An 18598-nucleotide genomic window follows, 5' to 3' on the forward strand; every position below is an offset into this window, starting at 1 on the left:
AATGTGAAAATTTTGTGTTTGTGAAATCTGTGTTTATGTTTGTGAAATCTATGTTTATGTTTGTGTTAGGATCTATATTTGTGTTTGTGATTTTGAAAGGGAAAATCTGAAATTTTTGTGTTTATGAAATCTATGGTTGTATTTGTGTTGGGATTTGTGCTTGCGTTTGTGATTTTGAAAGGAAAATTCATAGATCTGAAACCTGTGTTTTTGATATCTATGTTTGTGTTTATGTTGTGATTTAGGGCTGGGCATGACAGGACGGGGCCAGTGGAGCTCATAGGGCCCAACGGGGTAGGTTTAGGGATGGAAAAAACCCGTTTATTAAATGGGGCAGGTTCGGGTAACAAGTGTAGGCCCGCGGGTAGAGTTCAAGCATAAAGAAACCTAGGTTCAGGCATAAAGAAACCCGGCCCGAACCTAACCCGACCCATTGCCATTCCTAGTAAGGTTGATGATACTGCCCCCATAGCATGAAGCCACGGTCTGGCTAGAATAGCTATGTAAGGGGAATAGGCTTTGACTACAATGAAGTTAACTTGCACCTTTTCGTCTCCAGCATGCCCAAGTAACTTTATCATCCCGCGGGGGATTACCAATCTCCCATCATAGCCAACCAGCGCTGAATCATACTTCTCCAAGTCTTTAGGCTTGAGATTTAACCCTTTATACAAATCTAGATACATAATCTCTGCTTCTCTCCCTTGGTCTACCAAGACCATCTTTACATCATACCCACCAATCCGAACAGTTACCACTAAGGCATCATCGTGTGGCTAGAATGTTCCCTCCTTATCCTCATCTGAGAAACCTAAACCACTTTAGCCTTTTTGAAGGCCTGACTCTTGTCTTCCAAGTTGGGACCTGAAAGCACAAACATAGCCCCCGAATAGGTCCCAACGTCGCCTCTCGGCCTGGCAAAAATGACATTAATTGTGCCCAAGGCTGGCCGTGGAGTTCCATCCCTCTGATACCCAGCTTCGGGTTGCCCAAACTGACCCACAGGCTGGTGCAAGAATTGCCTCAATTTCCCTGCCCTCACCAGCTTACCTAGATGATCATGCAAAGTCCTACAGTCTTCTGTTGTATGTCCTTTTTCCTGATGATAGTGGCAGTAAAGGCTCTGATTTCTCTTGGATGGGTCTCCACCCATCTTATTGGGCCATTTGAAATACGGTTCATTTTTTTTATTATCTTTTCCAGTATCTAATAAATTAGCTCTTTAAATAACAAAATAACCACTTGAGCACCCGCCGATGGTGTCTAGTTGGGGAAATCTCTCCTAGGCCAATTATTGTGATATCCTCCTCCTTGAGGATCCCTCCTTTCAGGGTAAGCTTTTGCTTTGCCTTTTCCTTGGATCTGATCTTCCTCTACTTGTTTATACTTATCAATGTTATCCATAAGCTAACGCATACTATAGGCAGGCTTCACTGTTAGTGACTTCCTCAACTCATGCTCCGTTGGAAGCCCTACTTTAAAATTTCTTATAGCTACGTCCTCAAAATCCCCATCTATTTCATTTAACGTTTCGCAATATTTGTCCAAATAGTTCTTAAGAGTCTCACCTTCCCTCATCCCCATAGACAACAAAGAGTCTAAAGGCTTCGGAACCCTATTGCACGTCACAAATCTAGCACCAAATGCCCTTGTCAACTCTTTGAAGGGCCTTATTGACCCTTCCTCTAAAGCATCAAACCATCGTATAGCCACAGGTTTGAGGCTGGAGGAAATACCTTGCACATGAGGGCTTCATTGCTAGAATGAACTGCCATTTTCTTATTGAAGTGGCTCACATGCTCTACCGAATCAGACCTTGCATTGTAAATGGTGAATGTTGGTTGTGGAAAACGGTGGGGAAGCCTGACCTTGTTAATTCTCCCAACAAAAGGTGCCTTTGAGATTTGACAAAGTGCCTTACTCATTGTGTCATTCCCCATGCTATGGTTAGATGATCCCTGCCCACGCTTGAACTTGCCTCTTTCCAATTTATCCAGGTGAGAAGATGCTGAGAAGGACTCATTGGATGGGTTTCTGGACCTATGGCAATATGAACGATCATACTCTCCACTGATCCATCACTTAATGGGGGTGATGAATTTCTTCTGTCACGCTCCCTTTGCTGTAACTTCTTATGCAAGTGATCTATCTTGAGCTTCAATTTCTACATTTCATGTTCATGTGAAACATGGCTCCCAATCTTTAAGTGGCTCCTTTCAGTACATTCCGTGTGGTATGACTCTATAACATTAGGTGTATGGTGATATTCTTTGTCTCTCCTTCGCTCCAGGTTAACGAATTGGTTTTCCCTCTATGAACCAACAGATTCTTCCCTATTCTACTCCAAGTTAGCCATGGCTCATCAAAACAAACCAAGAACAAAACCTTGTATTTCCCACAAACGATGCCAATTATAAGGACACGAAAATTAGGGGCCCAAACCCACCTAGAATAATGAAGCTTGTTCCATCCAACTAGGCCCAAACAGATAAATATTTGTTAAGAGAGTGGATAAAACAAGTCGAGCTTAAGTCCGAAGATTTAATTAGAAAGGGAATGCACAAAAGTTGAGAATAAATAGCATTAATGGTTCTTTTCAAGCCCGCCCAAGGACGATGTTCTTACAGAAGGATACACACTCTTCTCTCTCTCTTTCTTCCAATTGTTCTTGTTCTAATCTCTTTTTCTTGATTTTTTCCAAATCCCTTCATCTGGAAGTTTTCTTCTTTTATATACTCTTATGCTTCTTGCATCCTAGCCCTCCATCTGCAATCCTTTAAGTCCTTAGAACACTTGTCCCATTAGACTCCTGTTGAAGGTGGTAGAAGGGGCTGCTTAATTGTGAAGCTACTAATCATGGGTCATTTCCTCATCAATGTAATTGATAAAGCTGTTGCAAGTTATTAAATGCAGAGGTAGTAAGTGAGCGTTCACAGGAAACTTCCTTTAGCTACCTTGACTCTCTCTTTGAACGCCAATCTCTCCACTCAAGTTTTTAGGAGATATTTTGTCTCTTCCCCTCCTCTCCACGGGCAAACCCGTTCCTTGAGCTTAAAGTGCTTCCACCTAAGGAACAAATGATATTCATAACGATCTCAGTCTTCCTTTGTCCTCAGATCCCCACAATAATAATAATAATAATAAACACAAAAAGAGTTGATAAGGAAAGTAATTATTAGATACTTTTTGTTTTGGAGTTGGTGATGTGGTTCTCTCTCCTCTTATATCTGTGGTGCATAACTGTATTCTACTAATTAAATTTATGAGGGAGTTCATTATGAATGTGAGAAAATAGAGCACTACATTACTAGAAGTGCTAATAGTTTTCCCAATAAGGAAGGTAAAAATAGGAAAAGAAGTGTTGCGTCCACAATATAATTTGTTAGTGGTTACTGGTTTTAATTTGAACTCACCACTAAAATTATTTTTTACCCACTAATAATAAACTGTAAAAACCTATCACTTATAATTTATTACAAAAATATCATTAAAAGTTTGTATACATAAAATAGCATAGCATATTTCAAATAAAATGTGGATTCCAGTTAGCTCAACTGGTAAAGTTTTTTATGGTTAAATAAGATATCTGAGATTCAATCCCTGTCTACACCTAAAACCGATTGGTGTTTTAGTTTGATGATAAAACCTATTATCAAAAGCGGATACTATAAAATAAAACTCTCCAAAAAAAAAAAAAAAAAAAAATTGAACCATACACCGTATATCTTTCTAAACGAATGAAAAAAAGAAAAAGACCAATTATCCGAAGTCCGAACAAGAAGAATAGGAAGGAAACTTCTGGGTAAAAAGGAAATTTCCACTAAGATTCATGCTGGTCACCACGAAATTACTGTCCTTTTATTTATTTATATATTTTTCTAAAGAAAGTAAAAAAGATAAATAAACGGATTGACAAAGTAGCAGTAGCCAGTAACAGAGGAAAATAGGCATTTAAGACGCAGATGTGTAGTTGACTTGACTTAAAACAGAGGATAACGAAGTTGTGAACACAAACACACGGAGTAAGAAAGCACAGATTCCATTCCTATATTAAACAGACAATTATCTAATAAGAATTGGATCCGGCTTTGTTTCAAGAGGATTCCGAGCATTACAATCACTACTACGGTGATATCGATTTCCAGATCTGTAAGTCACATATTCATCACTTTTATTATTTTCCTTTCAGTTTGTCCTTAAAATGAAAAATTCACATAAAATTGTATTCTTCTTCTTTAATTTACTTTCCTTCTCTTCAGTTTTAATTGAATGAACTTTTTTCTTTTTCTATCTATATTATAGTTTAAAATTTCAAGTAAATTATATCCCGCCGTTTCCATGAGCACTCAAGGAGCGCCATGTTCATCATCTTCTTCTTCTTCAACACCTAAGAGGAAATACGAGGTGTTTCTTAGCTTTAGAGGTTTGGACACCCGTAGAAATTTTACAGATCATCTATATGCTGCTTTGCAACGGAAGGGTATTTTGACCTTTAGGGACGATGAAGAACTTGATAGAGGACAACCTATTTCACTAGAGCTCTGGAAAGCAATAGAAGAATCGAGATTTGCTATCGTTATTTTCTCAAGAAACTATGCATCTTCGACATGGTGCTTAAAAGAACTTGCAGAGATTGTTAAATGCATGAAAAATAGAGGATTGACAATTTTGCCAGTTTTTTATGATGTGGATCCATCTGATGTACGAAAACAAACAGGATCTTTTGGACAAGCTTTTAACGAACATGAAGAATGTTTTAAAGAGAACATGGAGGTGGTGGAAACATGGAGGGCTGCTTTGAGAGAAGTAGCCAATCTTTCTGGTTGGCATTTACAAGATAGGTAATTTCCATGAGAAATTTGTTTTTATTTTTATGAATATATAAACGATATTTTCATATACCATGAAGTATATAAATAACTATTACAATATTTATATATGAACGATCTTTCACAAACCATGAAGCATATAAATAGCGATTGGAATGCATGATAATATGCATGGATAGAGATTTTACATATACTAGTTAAAATTATGTTGTTATATTCTAGGACTCCGTGTAGGAGGTGCTTATACTTTCCCAGTCTCTCTGTCTTTCATGCCCCTAACATAGAAAGGCCCAAAATATAGGGCATTAAGGTTTTGTTTTGTTTTGTTTTGGTTTTTTTTTTTTTTTTAATTCAAAAATATATGCAGAGCTATATGTATTTTTTTTTCCACTCTTAAAAGGGCTCAAAATTTTAGAATTATGCCAATTTATTACAAGTTTTACTAGATAGGTCTTATAAATTGATATTCAATTATTCTTTTGTTGAAGTATCACCTTATTGCTACATCAGTTTGTAAATGTTTTGTAATAAAATCTGTAGTAACTTTAATATTTTCTCCACAAAAAAAAAAAAAAAAAAAGAATTAATAGAAATACAACCAAATCATCATTATGTGAATTAAAAATGCTAAAACTACTACAAATTGTATGACAAAAAACTTACAAATTGATATGGTAGGAATATGATTGGTGCCACTTAAATAATATAATAAATGAATGCTTGAATAAATTTTTTAAAAAAAAAAAAAATTTGATGACATGTCATTAGTTTGTAAAATCTGTATAGTAAAATTTTTAGTATCATTAGCTCATTATGGGGGAATTAGTCATATTAAAAAGTAAGAATTAGATTTGAAATAAAAAAATAAATTAAATATTTTTTAAGTGATGTTTTGATATAAAAAGGCCCCTTTAAAATTTTCACATTAAGCCTTAAGCCTTAAACTGTTTTGGGTCGGCCTTACTCTCTCTATCTCTCTTTAAAGTAAAAGTTAGAGTTTTCTTTTTATAATTTCATTTGAGACCCTTGCAATTAAAAGGAACTACACTATTCAAGAACATAACATTATATAAATTATAAATCTGTTAGCATTGTTTATTATCTTTATTATATTTTTTGCATAAATTACAATTTACCCTTTATAGTTTGACTATTTCACATTATAATCCACAAAAGTTTGATTGTTTGTTTTGTATTATTATTTTTTTAAGAAACAAAACACTTACACAAGGGAGAATGAATGGTTGTCAGTTTCAATTAGCTCAATTGGTAAAAACTTTGATAGTTGAATACGAGATCTGTGGTTCAATCCCTACCTGCATGAAAAACCGATTGATATCTTGGTCTGATAGTAAAAAAACACAATCATTAGAAACGGACGCCTTAGGTTGAAACTCTACCCCTAAAATTTGGACTAAAATGAAACGGTTAAAGTTCTCTCCAAATTAATAGATTTTGTTGTTTACGGTCAAATTTATCCACCAATTTCCTTTCCCCTTTTCTTCTTCCTCCAACTCCAATATCCAATCCTATGAGAGAGAGAGAGAGAGAGAGAGTAAAAATTTAATCAACAACAAAATTTTGAATGAGTATGCTGTAAAATTAATTGGAGGAGTTTCTGCCTTCTTTTTTTTTTTTTTTTGGTTTTGGTAAAGGGCTAATATCATTACTAACCTAACCAATGGTAAATACTTGCTTTTGCCCTGTTTTTGCAGCTACTGGTATCCCCTGTTTCTCTCCCTCTTTTATGCTTTTTCATTTTTCTTTTTGGTTATATGAATAGGAAGGCCCACATGTCTTAGGAAGGAACAACCGAACAACAATTGTCTACAAGTTATTAACGAAATTCGATGAGTCTCTTTCAATTCAATATAACAAAAACTATCAAAAACTATGTGTATTAATTTGATATCATCTTACAATTCTTATATGGGTAGTTCTATCCACATTGCTTGAGCTAATGACTTCATATTTGTTTGACCAAGGAGTATTATTGCCAAGTATTTTTGTTCATCCCTGAGGGTTTAAGTTTGGTTTGGACAATCACGTAATTATCATTCTATCTTTTCCACAGGCAGGAGTCAATATTTATCCAACATATTGTGGAAGTGATATTGCATAAATTGAGTTCTAGTTTCTCATGCATTACTAATGACTTGGTTGGAATAAATTCTTCAGTGGAGAAATTGATCAATTTGTATTTAGGTCTTGGGAACAATATTTGCATGATTGGGATTTGCGGCCTGGGGGGTTTGGGAAAGACAACTCTTGCTAGAGTTATTTATGATATGTTCCATAATCATTTTGAAGGCTCTAGCTTTATTGCTAATGTCAGAGAAGTATCAAAAAAAGGTGATTTGCATCTATTACAACAACAACTTCTTGAAGAAATTTTGGAGGAAAGAAATATAAAGATAAGGAATGTTTATCGAGGAGTTGACATGATCAAGAATAGGCTTTGTTATAAAAAAGTTCTAGTTGTTCTAGATGATGTTGATCAATTGGACCAATTACAAAACTTGGCTGGAGAGCAGAGTTGGTTTGGATTGGGAAGTTGGATCATAATAACAACTAGAGATGAACATTTGTTGAGTCAGCATGAAGTGCATGAAATATATAAGCCTAATGCACTAAATATTGATGATGCTTTAAAACTTTTTTGTTTGAAAGCCTTCAAAAACGAGCATCCCAAAGAAGGTTATATGAAGCTCTCCCAGGAAGTTGTGTACTATGCTAAAGGCCTTCCATTAGCCCTTGTTACTTTGGGTTCCTTTTTGATTGGAAGAACAATGGATGAATGGCAAAGTGCGTTGGACAACTTTAAAAAAATTCCTAAAAGAGAAATATTTGATATACTTAAAGTAAGTTATGATGGACTTGAGGAAATGTGGAAGGAGATATTCTTGGATATTGCATGTTTCTTTAGAGGTGAGATGAAAGATCGAGTAATAGAAATATTAGAGAATTGTGGCTTTGATGCGAGAATTGGTGTAAGTGTTCTAGTGAATAAATCTCTCTTGACCATAGAAGGAAAGAAGTTGTGGATGCATGATCTACTACAAGATATGGGTAGAGAAATTGTTCATCGAGAATCTCGTGGAGAGCCTGGAAAGTGCAGCAGGATGTGGCTTTATAAGGATTTGTTTCAAGCATTGATGAGAGGAACGGTAAGAACAATGACAAAACTAGAATTTTATTTCAGCAAACAATATTTAGTTGGTATATTAACACAATTTCAGTCAAAAAATTCATTCTTAGAAAAAAAAAAAAAAAAAAACCATCCAACAAATATGTAATTGCCTAGGTACTTTGATAATAAAATATAACATACAAACTGTTATTTAACATGCTAATATATTGTCTTTAATTAGATCTTATATTTTGAAAACATAATGTGGTTGTGTGATTATTATATATATAATTTGAATTCATCTTTCTTGATGTAATCAACCAATTTTTCATCTCTTGATTACTAACTAAAACAAAAGGCTATATATTTTTTATATCACTTGAAAAATAATGTTGTAATTTCATCTTTTCTTTTTTTTTTCTTTTCTTTTTTAGGTTGTTTTCCTTTTTCCCTTGGTCATGAATTTCTAAAAGGTAGAATTGCACCTTCCTTATTATCAAAAAGAATTGCACCTTCCTAATTTTAATGTATGGTTTTTCTCAAAAAATAAATTAATTAATGTATGGTATAAAAAAAATAACACATGTTTTAGTTAAGAAGACTATGAATTTAAAAAATGAATTAATCTTAGTCTATGAATTTAAAGGCGAAATTAAGAAGACTACTTTAACACATGTTGACATGTTGTACCACGATTTTTTAGGTTTTTTTTTTTATTATTATTCTTAACTTATAGGACCCTTAATTGTTGGTCATATACTAGAAGAGATGAAGAGCTTATTGCGTCATTTGCAAAGCTGTAGGTTCAGGTTCAGTACTGTTAAATACGATGCTAATATTACATCTTGTAGATTATAGGCTTGTAATTTTAGAAATAGAAATCCTTTATCCCTCCTTTTTGTGCTTTACTTTATGCCGTGTCAATTACAAGTTTTCATGTGTGAGTTTTTTTAAAAACTTTGGTTATTTTATAAGAAAACAAAAAATTATATGTAACAAATTGTGATTGGTAAAGTGTAAAATGAAATACAAAAAATGGAACGAAGGATTTTTATTCCTAATTCTAGTATAGACAAAGTTTGGTTGGAGGATACTGCCGATCTTATTTGAGGGTTGATCCATTCTTAACTAAACTTTTAAATTTGTCTTACTCTTAATATATATTCTCCTCTTATTCCTTAAAAAAACGAACTCCTAATTTTTTTTGTTATCCGGTGACTCTTAACTGGTATTTTGCAAGTTAGTCTATTTTTTATTGTTAAACTAGTGGTATGCATGTGTAATGCACATATTAATTACAAATTTTATGTAAAAGCAAAATCTACAAATATTATTAAAACTATCATAATAATTAGTGAACCACTTGAAACTCTAAGTAACTATAATAATATACACACATATAGCCACTTGACTTGAGGAAAATATGTATTGTGGAAGTTTTATTACATTACAATAAAAAAAATTTTAAAAAAAAAACTATGATATATGATTAAAATTATTGAAATAAATATTAAAATTTATTATAAATTTCTTAAAATTTTTGATAATATAATTTTAGTTGAAGCATATTTTAAGTTTCTTGAAACTTACATAATAGAGTGTTACCTATATTAAACCGCCCTAACAAATATTAAGATAAATAGAATTTTAGTTAGAATATTATTTTTTATTTCTATGAACAAAGTTTTTAATAAATTACACTGTTAGGTTCTAAATATACTAACAAGTATCATAACAATTAATAAGATAAATCAATTTGATAATTGTTGCATAGAGAAGATAGCTACTTGATGCAATCATGGCCTCTAAGATCCAATTTTTATTATATAGTATATGATTTGAAGTTCGGTCCACCAGGGACTTTTTTTAAAAATTTTATTTGGCTGAATATTTGAGGCTTTTTTATTTTTGGTTGAGGGAAGAAGATGCAAAAATTAAATTGTTTCTCAAAAGGGCTAATAGGAGCAATTTCCCACCTTACCCTACTTGATTCCACCAATTGTTAAGAGGAGTTTACATATCAGAAAAATTCAGGATCTCGCTATTTTTATTTCCTTTAATACAGTACACACTTGGGTATTTATAGTCTTCTTATCTTCTGTAGTGTATTTTTACCGATCCTTTCTCTTTTGATGCTTAGGCAACAGAAGCAATCCAAGCCATAGTCCTAAAGTCTTCTCAACTAGAAAAAGAATACCAGAGCATTGAAGCCTTTTCTAAACCTTTTTCAAAGATGATCAATCTTAGATTGCTCATAATTGATAATGAGGATATCCCCAATGGCCTCAGTCATCTTTCTAATGACCTAAGATTTCTTGAATGGTTTAATTATGGTTCAAAATGTTTGCCATCCAGTTTCAGACCAAAAGAGCTTGTTGAACTTACTTTACCATTTAGCCACATCAAGTATCTTTGGCGCGGAGTAAAGGTAATTTTGTTCTTTTTATAATCCTTCTTTTCTTTAGGAGTAGCATCAACAAACTCCTTGGGTATTTGAGTTTACTCTAGTCACTATAAAATATAATTTCCTTAAAAGGTTGTTCCCAATACACAAAGCTCCCACTTTTATAGAGTTTGGGAAAAGTTATGGTAGGCAGCCTTACCTCCATTTTTTTGGAGAGGTCTTATTAAAATAAATTATGTGTTTAATGGAAGTTTTCTTTTTTTATCAGAATTTGGACAAGTTAAAATGCATCGATCTCAGACATTCTGAAAACCTTATCCAGACACCTAACTTCAAAGGAGTTCCGATTCTTGAGAAATTATATCTTAGTTGGTGTAGTAATTTGGTTGAAATCCACCCTTCTCTTGGGAAACTAAGAAGGCTTTTGATTTTAGAATTGGAACACTGTCACTCACTTATCAATCTTCCAAGAATGACTACTAAAATGGAGTCTCTTACAACTCTAAGGCTTTGTGGCTGCTCAAAATTCAGGAAGGTTCCAGAATTTGAGGGAATATTGAAAAGCCTATCAGAACTTGATTTGAGTGGGACTGCTATTGAGAAACTACCCTCATCAATTGAGTGTTTGACTGCCCTTACTGTATTAGATCTAAGAAACTGTGAAAATATTGAACGTCTTCCAAACAACATGGATGGTTTGAGGTCTCTTGAAAAACTTGTTCTTTCTGGATGCTCACAAATTGTCGAGTTGCCAGAGAACCTGTGGAAAATAAATTGTTTGAAAGAACTTGATTTGAGTCGAATTGGATTAAGATGGCCAATAGAGAAAATGTTTTCTAATAGTCGCTTATCCTCGCTAAAATATTTAACACTAAGTTATACCGAATGTGTCACACTGCCTGCAAGCATCAGTCAACTTTTGAAATTGGAAACTCTTGATTTGTGCTACTGCAAGCAGCTTCAATCATTGCCAGAGCTTCCACCAACTGTGAGATATATAAATGCTAAAGCTTGTTATTCCCTAGAATCATCAACAGCACTACTCAAGATGAGCAGTTCGTTACAGCCTCGCTCCCTCTTCGGTTGTCAGTATGATGAGAGCAAAGGTGAAGTGGCATTTACATTATTGAACCATTACCTACAGGTACTCTCTGTCTCTGTCTCTCTTTTGATTTTTCTGTTTTGATAATTTGATAGTTTGAGGAGGGGGATTTCAAGCCTAAACCTTTTCATTAGAAATACCAAGAAGCGCCAGTTGAGCTATAAGCCTCTTGACCTCTCTAGTGTATTGTTAAGTGTAGTATTATATCATGTGTTTTTCTTGGTACAGGGACTCCTTTGTCGGAAAACTGGATTTGAAACTAATACCAAAAGCAAAGAGGGTGGATCTAGAACTGAATTTCAGTTAATTATTCCTGGATCTAAAATTCCACAGTGGTTAAAACATCGAAGTGTGACGAATTCAGTAAGCATAGTGCCACCTCCAAATTGGTGTAATAGTAGATGGATGGGATTTGCTCTCTGTGCTTGTTTGTATGCATCATATTCGCCTATTATTGCTAATGCTGAGGACCATGGCAAAACATCTGATCTTAGAGCTCGTGTGATAGCCCTTGGTGATATGCCTCACAGTCATTGTGCCACTGAAATTTTCTTTGGGATGGAATTAGGTGCAGACCACATTTGTCTATTGTATCTATCTCGTGATGATTGGTTTGCTACTGGTTGGAATGGTGAATGCAGTCAGATTGAGATTGTATTTGAGACCACTAACCCATCCTGGGTTACGCAGAAATGTGGGGTCAGTTTGGTATACGAGGAAGATGTGGAAGAGTTCAACCAATCAATTGCACAATGTAGCAATAGCCGTGTCAACACTTACGAGGGTTCTGTTGGTAATAAATTAAAATTTTCCTAAGCTGCTAAGAATGCGACAAGTGGCACAACAAGGAGATTACACCAGTAAAAGCATGAGAGCATAGAGAAAGATATGGGAAGCAGATGCGGCAGTTCCTATGGAAGTCATTAATCCATTTAATAGTGTAGAAAGTAAAAACAAGTGGCGGTGATGTAGTTGCAAAAGTTACAAGCAGCACCTGACATCACGGCAAGTTTCATTCAAGCCTAAAGATAGACAGACACGTGGATGAACAACTGCTAATAACTGTCTGTAACTGTCGAGGGTATATATAAATGACACATTGTCAAGAAAACTTTGGAAGTATGAGTTTTTATAAATCTAGCTACTGTATCAAATAAGCATTAATTTTATTGTTTAGTCTTGAACATTTAACATGTTCATACTTTAGAATCATTTGACCCATGTCTTCAAAAACACTCAAGAAGCAACTTTAATTACACTCATTAGGAATGAGTCAATAATCAATTCTTTTCTTTCTTTAATTATAGTACCATACTAACTAAGGTTTTTACATATATACAGATCATAATTGACATGTCTACAGCTGATGATGCCAATTTTCTTTTCAAACATTGATTGACTGCAAAATAGGAAGGAGGATTTTCATAGCATGAATTTTAATTGAGGCTACTGCTATCTGATGTGCACAAGTGTCTCTGTCAATCTGACTATTTTTTTGGATAAAAAACCTGGTATGTTGTAATGAATTTATATATTATGATGATTTGTAAATGTGTTAGTGTGAGATATCCTTCCATCTTGTTTCATAATGACAATATAGCTTGGATCTTTTTGTTTTTTGGCGGGTTCTAGTCCTTATCAGATATGATTTCTATGGTTTCAGATATTAGGCTGAAGTGAAGTACCAATTGAGCCAGCTGCTATCACCTACAAGCTATACTTTTAGGTCCCTTTCTCACATTTCTCTCATGTAGTTTATTTGAGTTACCCTGTATTAGAGCTTGAGACGTGAATTTTGGACAAGCTTAAAAGCTATTACTCTTTTTTTTTTATCAATCACGCAATATGATCAGATAAGCATTAATTCAGTCTTCATTCTAGATGTACTTACAATTAAACAGTCTACAAATACTTTTGAAAGCTTCATCAAGTTCAGTAATCTTCTTCCAGGGACTAGCCTACTTGATAGTTATGGCCTAACCATTATATTATTAATATCTTTCTTCTAAATATAAACCAGCATATCAGGCTAATGTAGAAGTTGCTTTATATCACTGGAGGAATCAGCTAGCAACATAGAGGAGCCTATGTCTATCTTGGAGCATATCATCTAGTTGGGAAGCCAGTATGTGCTGTTGTGGCCTTTGTTAAATCCTTTAAAGTCCTTCAGATTGGATTTAGAGACTATTGTTCAAGCTTATTTATTTATTTGGCTAAAATGTAAAAACATTTCTGTTTGCTCATGGAACAAGTTTCACAAATTGGCAAAAGCAAGTTATTATAGTACAAAAAAAAAATTTCTTTTACATAATTTTTTCCCCACCCCACTCCCTCCCTTTTCTTCTTCTTCTTACTGTAATTTACCATATTTATGCTGAAATTGATTGTAAAGCTTGAATATTGCAAATCCTATAACTATTTTAGATCAGAACAACAGGTCCCAAATCTATATTTAGTTAAAATTGGTGGGAATTGAGACGTATTAGGCTTGTAGACTAAACTAGTTTGGAATGCATGGTTGGATTTTTATTGATGTTATAGATGTCAAAAGCAAGAGAGAGTACAATTGAGAGAGATTCTTGTAACAGATATGAGATAACAAAATAGAGAGAGAAATTTGTGTTTTTTTTTTTTTTAATAAAAATGATCTTATAATTCCTTGGCCTATCTTTATATCAAAATTATGCTCCAATAATGTAAATGATATTATTACAGTGGAATGTAAATAATGATTAAAATCTTGTTAGTAATGGTCCCTTTCTATTCTCAGTTGGGAAGCACGAAAACAAACATGATTACGGGTATAATATGGAGACATGAGCAATTTTTGAAGAATTATAACTTAAAAAAATTGTTACGACACCAATAAAATACTGGTACAACACTCTAAATGAAATGTATGTGCATGTGCTTCCTAAATTCTCAATGAAAACAAGAAAAAAGTTTACAGTTTAAATAGATATAATTTTAAAAGTTTAGGGTTTAATTTTAAACTAACGGAATTATCAAGTTTAATTTGTAATAGTCTTATTTCTCTTATGGTTTAATTTAAAATTTTAAAAAATTATAAAATTTAATTTGAAACTTCACTTAAATTATATTTTTTAATCGAAATATATAACGGTTTTAAATGTACTAATAGCCTAATACTATACTCTAAAATATTTGGGCGAACAAAATAAAAATAAAAAAATAAACCTAAACAAGGGAAGATAAAAATTTTTTAACTTTACTAAATTAGTAAAAAGGTTAAGGGAAAATTTGCTACTTTAGTAGTGAACAGTGAACAAAAGTGAAAAGACACTTCCTGCTTCAGAACAGCAGTCAGCTCAACTTTATTGACCAGTTGCCGGTTCAAGGTTTCAGCTTAGAGTTGGACTTACTGAAGGGCTTCCTTTCTCTCTCACACACACGTACACAGAACATTACTTAATTCATTAACCAAATAGGCAATAATCTGATAGCAACTGAATCCAGCCCAGCGTTTATTTCCACTGCCTTTTGCTTTTTCACATTTACTCCCAAATCTTTCACTTTCACTTTTCACTCACATTCATCTCTTCAATTTTTCTACTTTTATTCCCTCCTTAATATACACACACACACATCAAATTGTTTTCTTCTTCACTAGTTTATGTTCCTTTTTTTAACTTATTTTCTTCAGTTCAATACATATTGTGCTTCAAATTTTTTCTGTATATTTTTTACGCCTTCCATGAGCCACCCAAAGAGGTCTACGTCATCAGCATCATCATCATCATCATCTTCTTCTTCTTCAACACCTCAGTGGCAATACGAGGATGGTATTTACAAGATAGGTAATTTCCATTACAACATGTACTAGTTAAATTTCTGTTTCAATCAGTGCTTATACTACTACAAATAGTTTGTGACCCTTGCTCTTTTGTTATTAAAAGTGTTGGTGCCTTTAACAAAAAGAACATAACTTTCTATGAATTATAAGTATATTGTTATTGTTTATTATCTTCATTATATATATATATATATATTTCTTAGGTAAATTACTATTTGACTTTTGCAAATTTGGCCATTCTACACTTTAATATATAAAATTTCAATTATTAAATTTAAATCCCTAATATTTCAATTTGACAGCCATGCCTTTTGAAATTGTCAATAATTAATTGTTTTCTTCCTTTAATTATAACATGTATACGGGTTATAATTGACATGTCTGCAGATGATGATGCCAATGTTCTTTTCATAGTGTTTCCTTCCTTATCATGTATATTCTTCCTAATCATTGGTGTCATGCCTTCCAAAACGGTAGGAATCAAACTGCAATTACACTAATTAGTACTGAGCGAATTATTATTATTATTTTACTGACTCAGGCTTTCACATACATGCAGTTGGTGATGATGATGTACATACAGTGGTGATAATGATGATGATTTATATATATTTGTTGGTGATGATGATGATGTATATATAGTTGGTGAATGGTGATGATTATATATACAGTTGGCGATGATAATGATTGACATGACTGCAAAAGATGACGCCTAAGTGCTGTTTATACTTTGACTATCTTTTTTTAATTGGATGAATTTCAATTCGAGGGTTAGGCAATTAGATGTGCACATGCATTTCAATCAGCCTGACCATGTTTGTATTTGGTTCAGTTACAATGATTTGGAAACTTGTTATTTGGAAACTTGTTCAAGTGGCATGTCTGTGCACCTTGTTTCAAAATGAAAATGGAGTTAAGGATGTAATTTTAAAGGGGATCTAGGTCTAGACAGATAATGAGTTATATGTTTTTAGTAATAATATATCTCCTTGGATGAATTTCAAGTGAGTCTAGTGCTATTGGATTGCATACAAGCATTACTTCAGGTAACTTTGTCACATTTTTCTCTTATATATGGATTAGAGTTCATGTCTATCAGGCAGTGAGTTGTGAATATTGAAGCAGAACTTTAAGGCTTATAAGTCTTTATCAATCTAGCTATTGTATCAAATAAGCATTAATTTTAGTATTCGGTCTTTATCAGTAGGCAAAAGTTTTAGACAAGTTCAAATGTCCTGTAGTTATGCTTGCCCTTTAACTCTATTATTTTATACTATGCATCAAGGTTAAAGGACGTGGCTGGCAACATTTAGGAGCCTTATATATTATCTAGTTTGCAGTCTAGTATGTGCCTTTTTGGCCTTCGTTGTACACTTGAGAGGGAAAGAAAGGCATTTGCATCATATTATTGACAGGGCATTTCTGCTTACTCTTGAAACAAATTTTACTAATAGGCAAAAACTGATTATTAATACCAAAAATAAAAAATAAAACCTTCTTTTCTGTAAAGTTGTTCCCCGAACCCGCCATTTCCCTCTTATTGTGCAATTTATGTTCAATTTAGTTAATGGGCACTGAAAATACAAGTGTGCTCTACATTCCATACTTTTCTTGTAAAATGAATAATTTAGATCACCCATGTAACTACCCCAATGCAGCATTGTTTCCCAAGTGCCTAATCTACTCCTCATTACTAGCCACCTATAGAATGGACTCTTGGAAGTATAGTTTGAAAATTGTCCAAATTGATTAACAAAGTTTCAAAGCAATATCAATAATATATCAGTAAAACAAGATATGCTCAAATTAAATTATAAGCAAAATAGACAAGTGCAATAGCGTATAAAATTAAGGATTAAGTATCACTTATCGTTGAGGCAGGGAACTAATTCCGCTGTCCTTAAGAAGCGATTTCACCCCACTGGAATGAATCTGTATGTGCAAATGGCTTAGGCGGTCGTTCTCCAAGATACAAAAGCAACTCTGTTAATATGGATTCACAAACAGAGTTTCAAACTTGTCACAAATGCCTAAAAGAAAATTTTCAACAAAAACAGAGGAGCAAAAGTATCAAAGTAATATATGTTTTTATTGTTTTCAACTAATCTGATATATGCAAAATTTGATAGTCTTAGAGCTCTTAAAAATGAAGTAGCTAAAGATGATTAGAGTGAAAAGGGAAAGGCAAAAACAAAGGAATTTTTCTTTCCCATTGATGCCGCAAGCTGCTGTGTGTTTTCTGCAAAACAGGGGAAGGTGGGGCTGACTAGTTTTCTAAGGAAATATGAGATGATTGAGGGTTTTGTTTGCTGCCAAAAATTCACATGCCAGCCAAGGAAAATTCTAGAGCATGGGCTTGGGCTTTACAACAAAATATTATGGGCTTAAGCTTTGAACATACCCAATTAATTGTAAAACATACCCAACATGGACATCTTGGAATAGCTAGAGAGAATCATATGATTTTCCCCAGCTGATTTTTATTTTTAATTTTCTTGCCTCTAGTTTTACTGCTTCCACTCTCTTAAGTTTATTGTTAATGAAATTTCTTATTCATAAAAAAAAAAATTAAAAAATAAAATAAAAAACTGCAAAACAAGCGAGTGGAAGGGATTCTCACCAAAGTTACTCCACCTTTAGGTTCTTTACAATTAGACCAACCACTTATAGATTGTGGCTTGTCACTCAATGAATTTGATTGTTCAGATCAACCATACGTGCAGTCAAATTGGCGAGTTCAGCTTTCTTTTCCTTCTTGTTGTTTCTGCATTTATGCCAATGCCCTGCTTTTATCAGTGTAGAAAAGAAGGCACACCTTTATATTTACCAATCATGAATGTAATATATGTATCCAAACTTCGGTCTGGTTGAAACTAGACTACTTGTGTGCTTTACTGAACCTTAGCTAAATTATGCCATTATGTGTGTAACTATGTGTATTATAATTGAAATAAAAATTATAAATTTATACAAGCATATGCTATTTTTTTATCATCCAAATTAAATTACAGATAGGGTCTGTTTGAATACTACTTATTGCTGAAAATTGAAACACTGTAGCAAAATAATTTTTAAATATGTGAATAATACCGTGGGACCTAGTTTTAAAGTTGTTTTTCTGGAAAAAAATACATGCGGGTCCCGTGTCCCGTGAACAATGCACGGGACCCACTAAAAACAACGCATCCGCTAAGAAACACAAAATGCACTTCCCAAACTCACACATAGTATCTTATTATTGATTTGCCACCTACCTACCGAATGTGATAGTCTCATGAGGTTATTGATTTTGAACTTTAAGGAATTTGCTAAGGTAGAT

The 18598-nt window shown here is 33.5% G+C and overlaps 1 protein-coding gene and 1 pseudogene across 3 annotated transcripts; one reads left to right on the forward strand and one right to left on the reverse strand.

Moving 5' to 3' along the window:
* Window positions 1-371: 371 nt before the first annotated feature.
* LOC126699780 (uncharacterized) lies at window positions 372-1925 on the reverse strand (annotated as a pseudogene).
* A 2070-nt stretch (window positions 1926-3995) lies between these two features.
* On the forward strand, window positions 3996-16204 carry LOC126698139 (disease resistance protein RPV1-like). 3 transcript variants are annotated; one of them, XM_050395160.1, is made up of 10 exons: window positions 3996-4149; window positions 4303-4841; window positions 6904-7996; window positions 10100-10387; window positions 10632-11507; window positions 11694-12584; window positions 12807-12976; window positions 13129-13191; window positions 13486-13590; window positions 15839-16204. In XM_050395160.1, the coding sequence occupies exons 2-6, from the start codon at window positions 4339-4341 to the stop codon at window positions 12279-12281; spliced, it is 3348 nt and encodes a 1115-aa protein (XP_050251117.1). In that variant the 5' UTR covers window positions 3996-4149; window positions 4303-4338; the 3' UTR covers window positions 12282-12584; window positions 12807-12976; window positions 13129-13191; window positions 13486-13590; window positions 15839-16204. The 3 variants fall into 3 exon arrangements, with proteins under 3 accessions (XP_050251117.1, XP_050251115.1, XP_050251116.1); XM_050395158.1 differs by lacking the exon at window positions 15839-16204 and having other exon boundaries at window positions 13486-13776; XM_050395159.1 differs by lacking the exon at window positions 15839-16204 and having other exon boundaries at window positions 11694-12546; window positions 13486-13776.
* The last annotated feature ends 2394 nt before the right edge of the window (window positions 16205-18598 follow it).

This window comes from Quercus robur, chromosome 9 (assembly GCF_932294415.1).
Source record: "Quercus robur chromosome 9, dhQueRobu3.1, whole genome shotgun sequence".
Classification (NCBI taxonomy): domain Eukaryota; kingdom Viridiplantae; phylum Streptophyta; class Magnoliopsida; order Fagales; family Fagaceae; genus Quercus; species Quercus robur.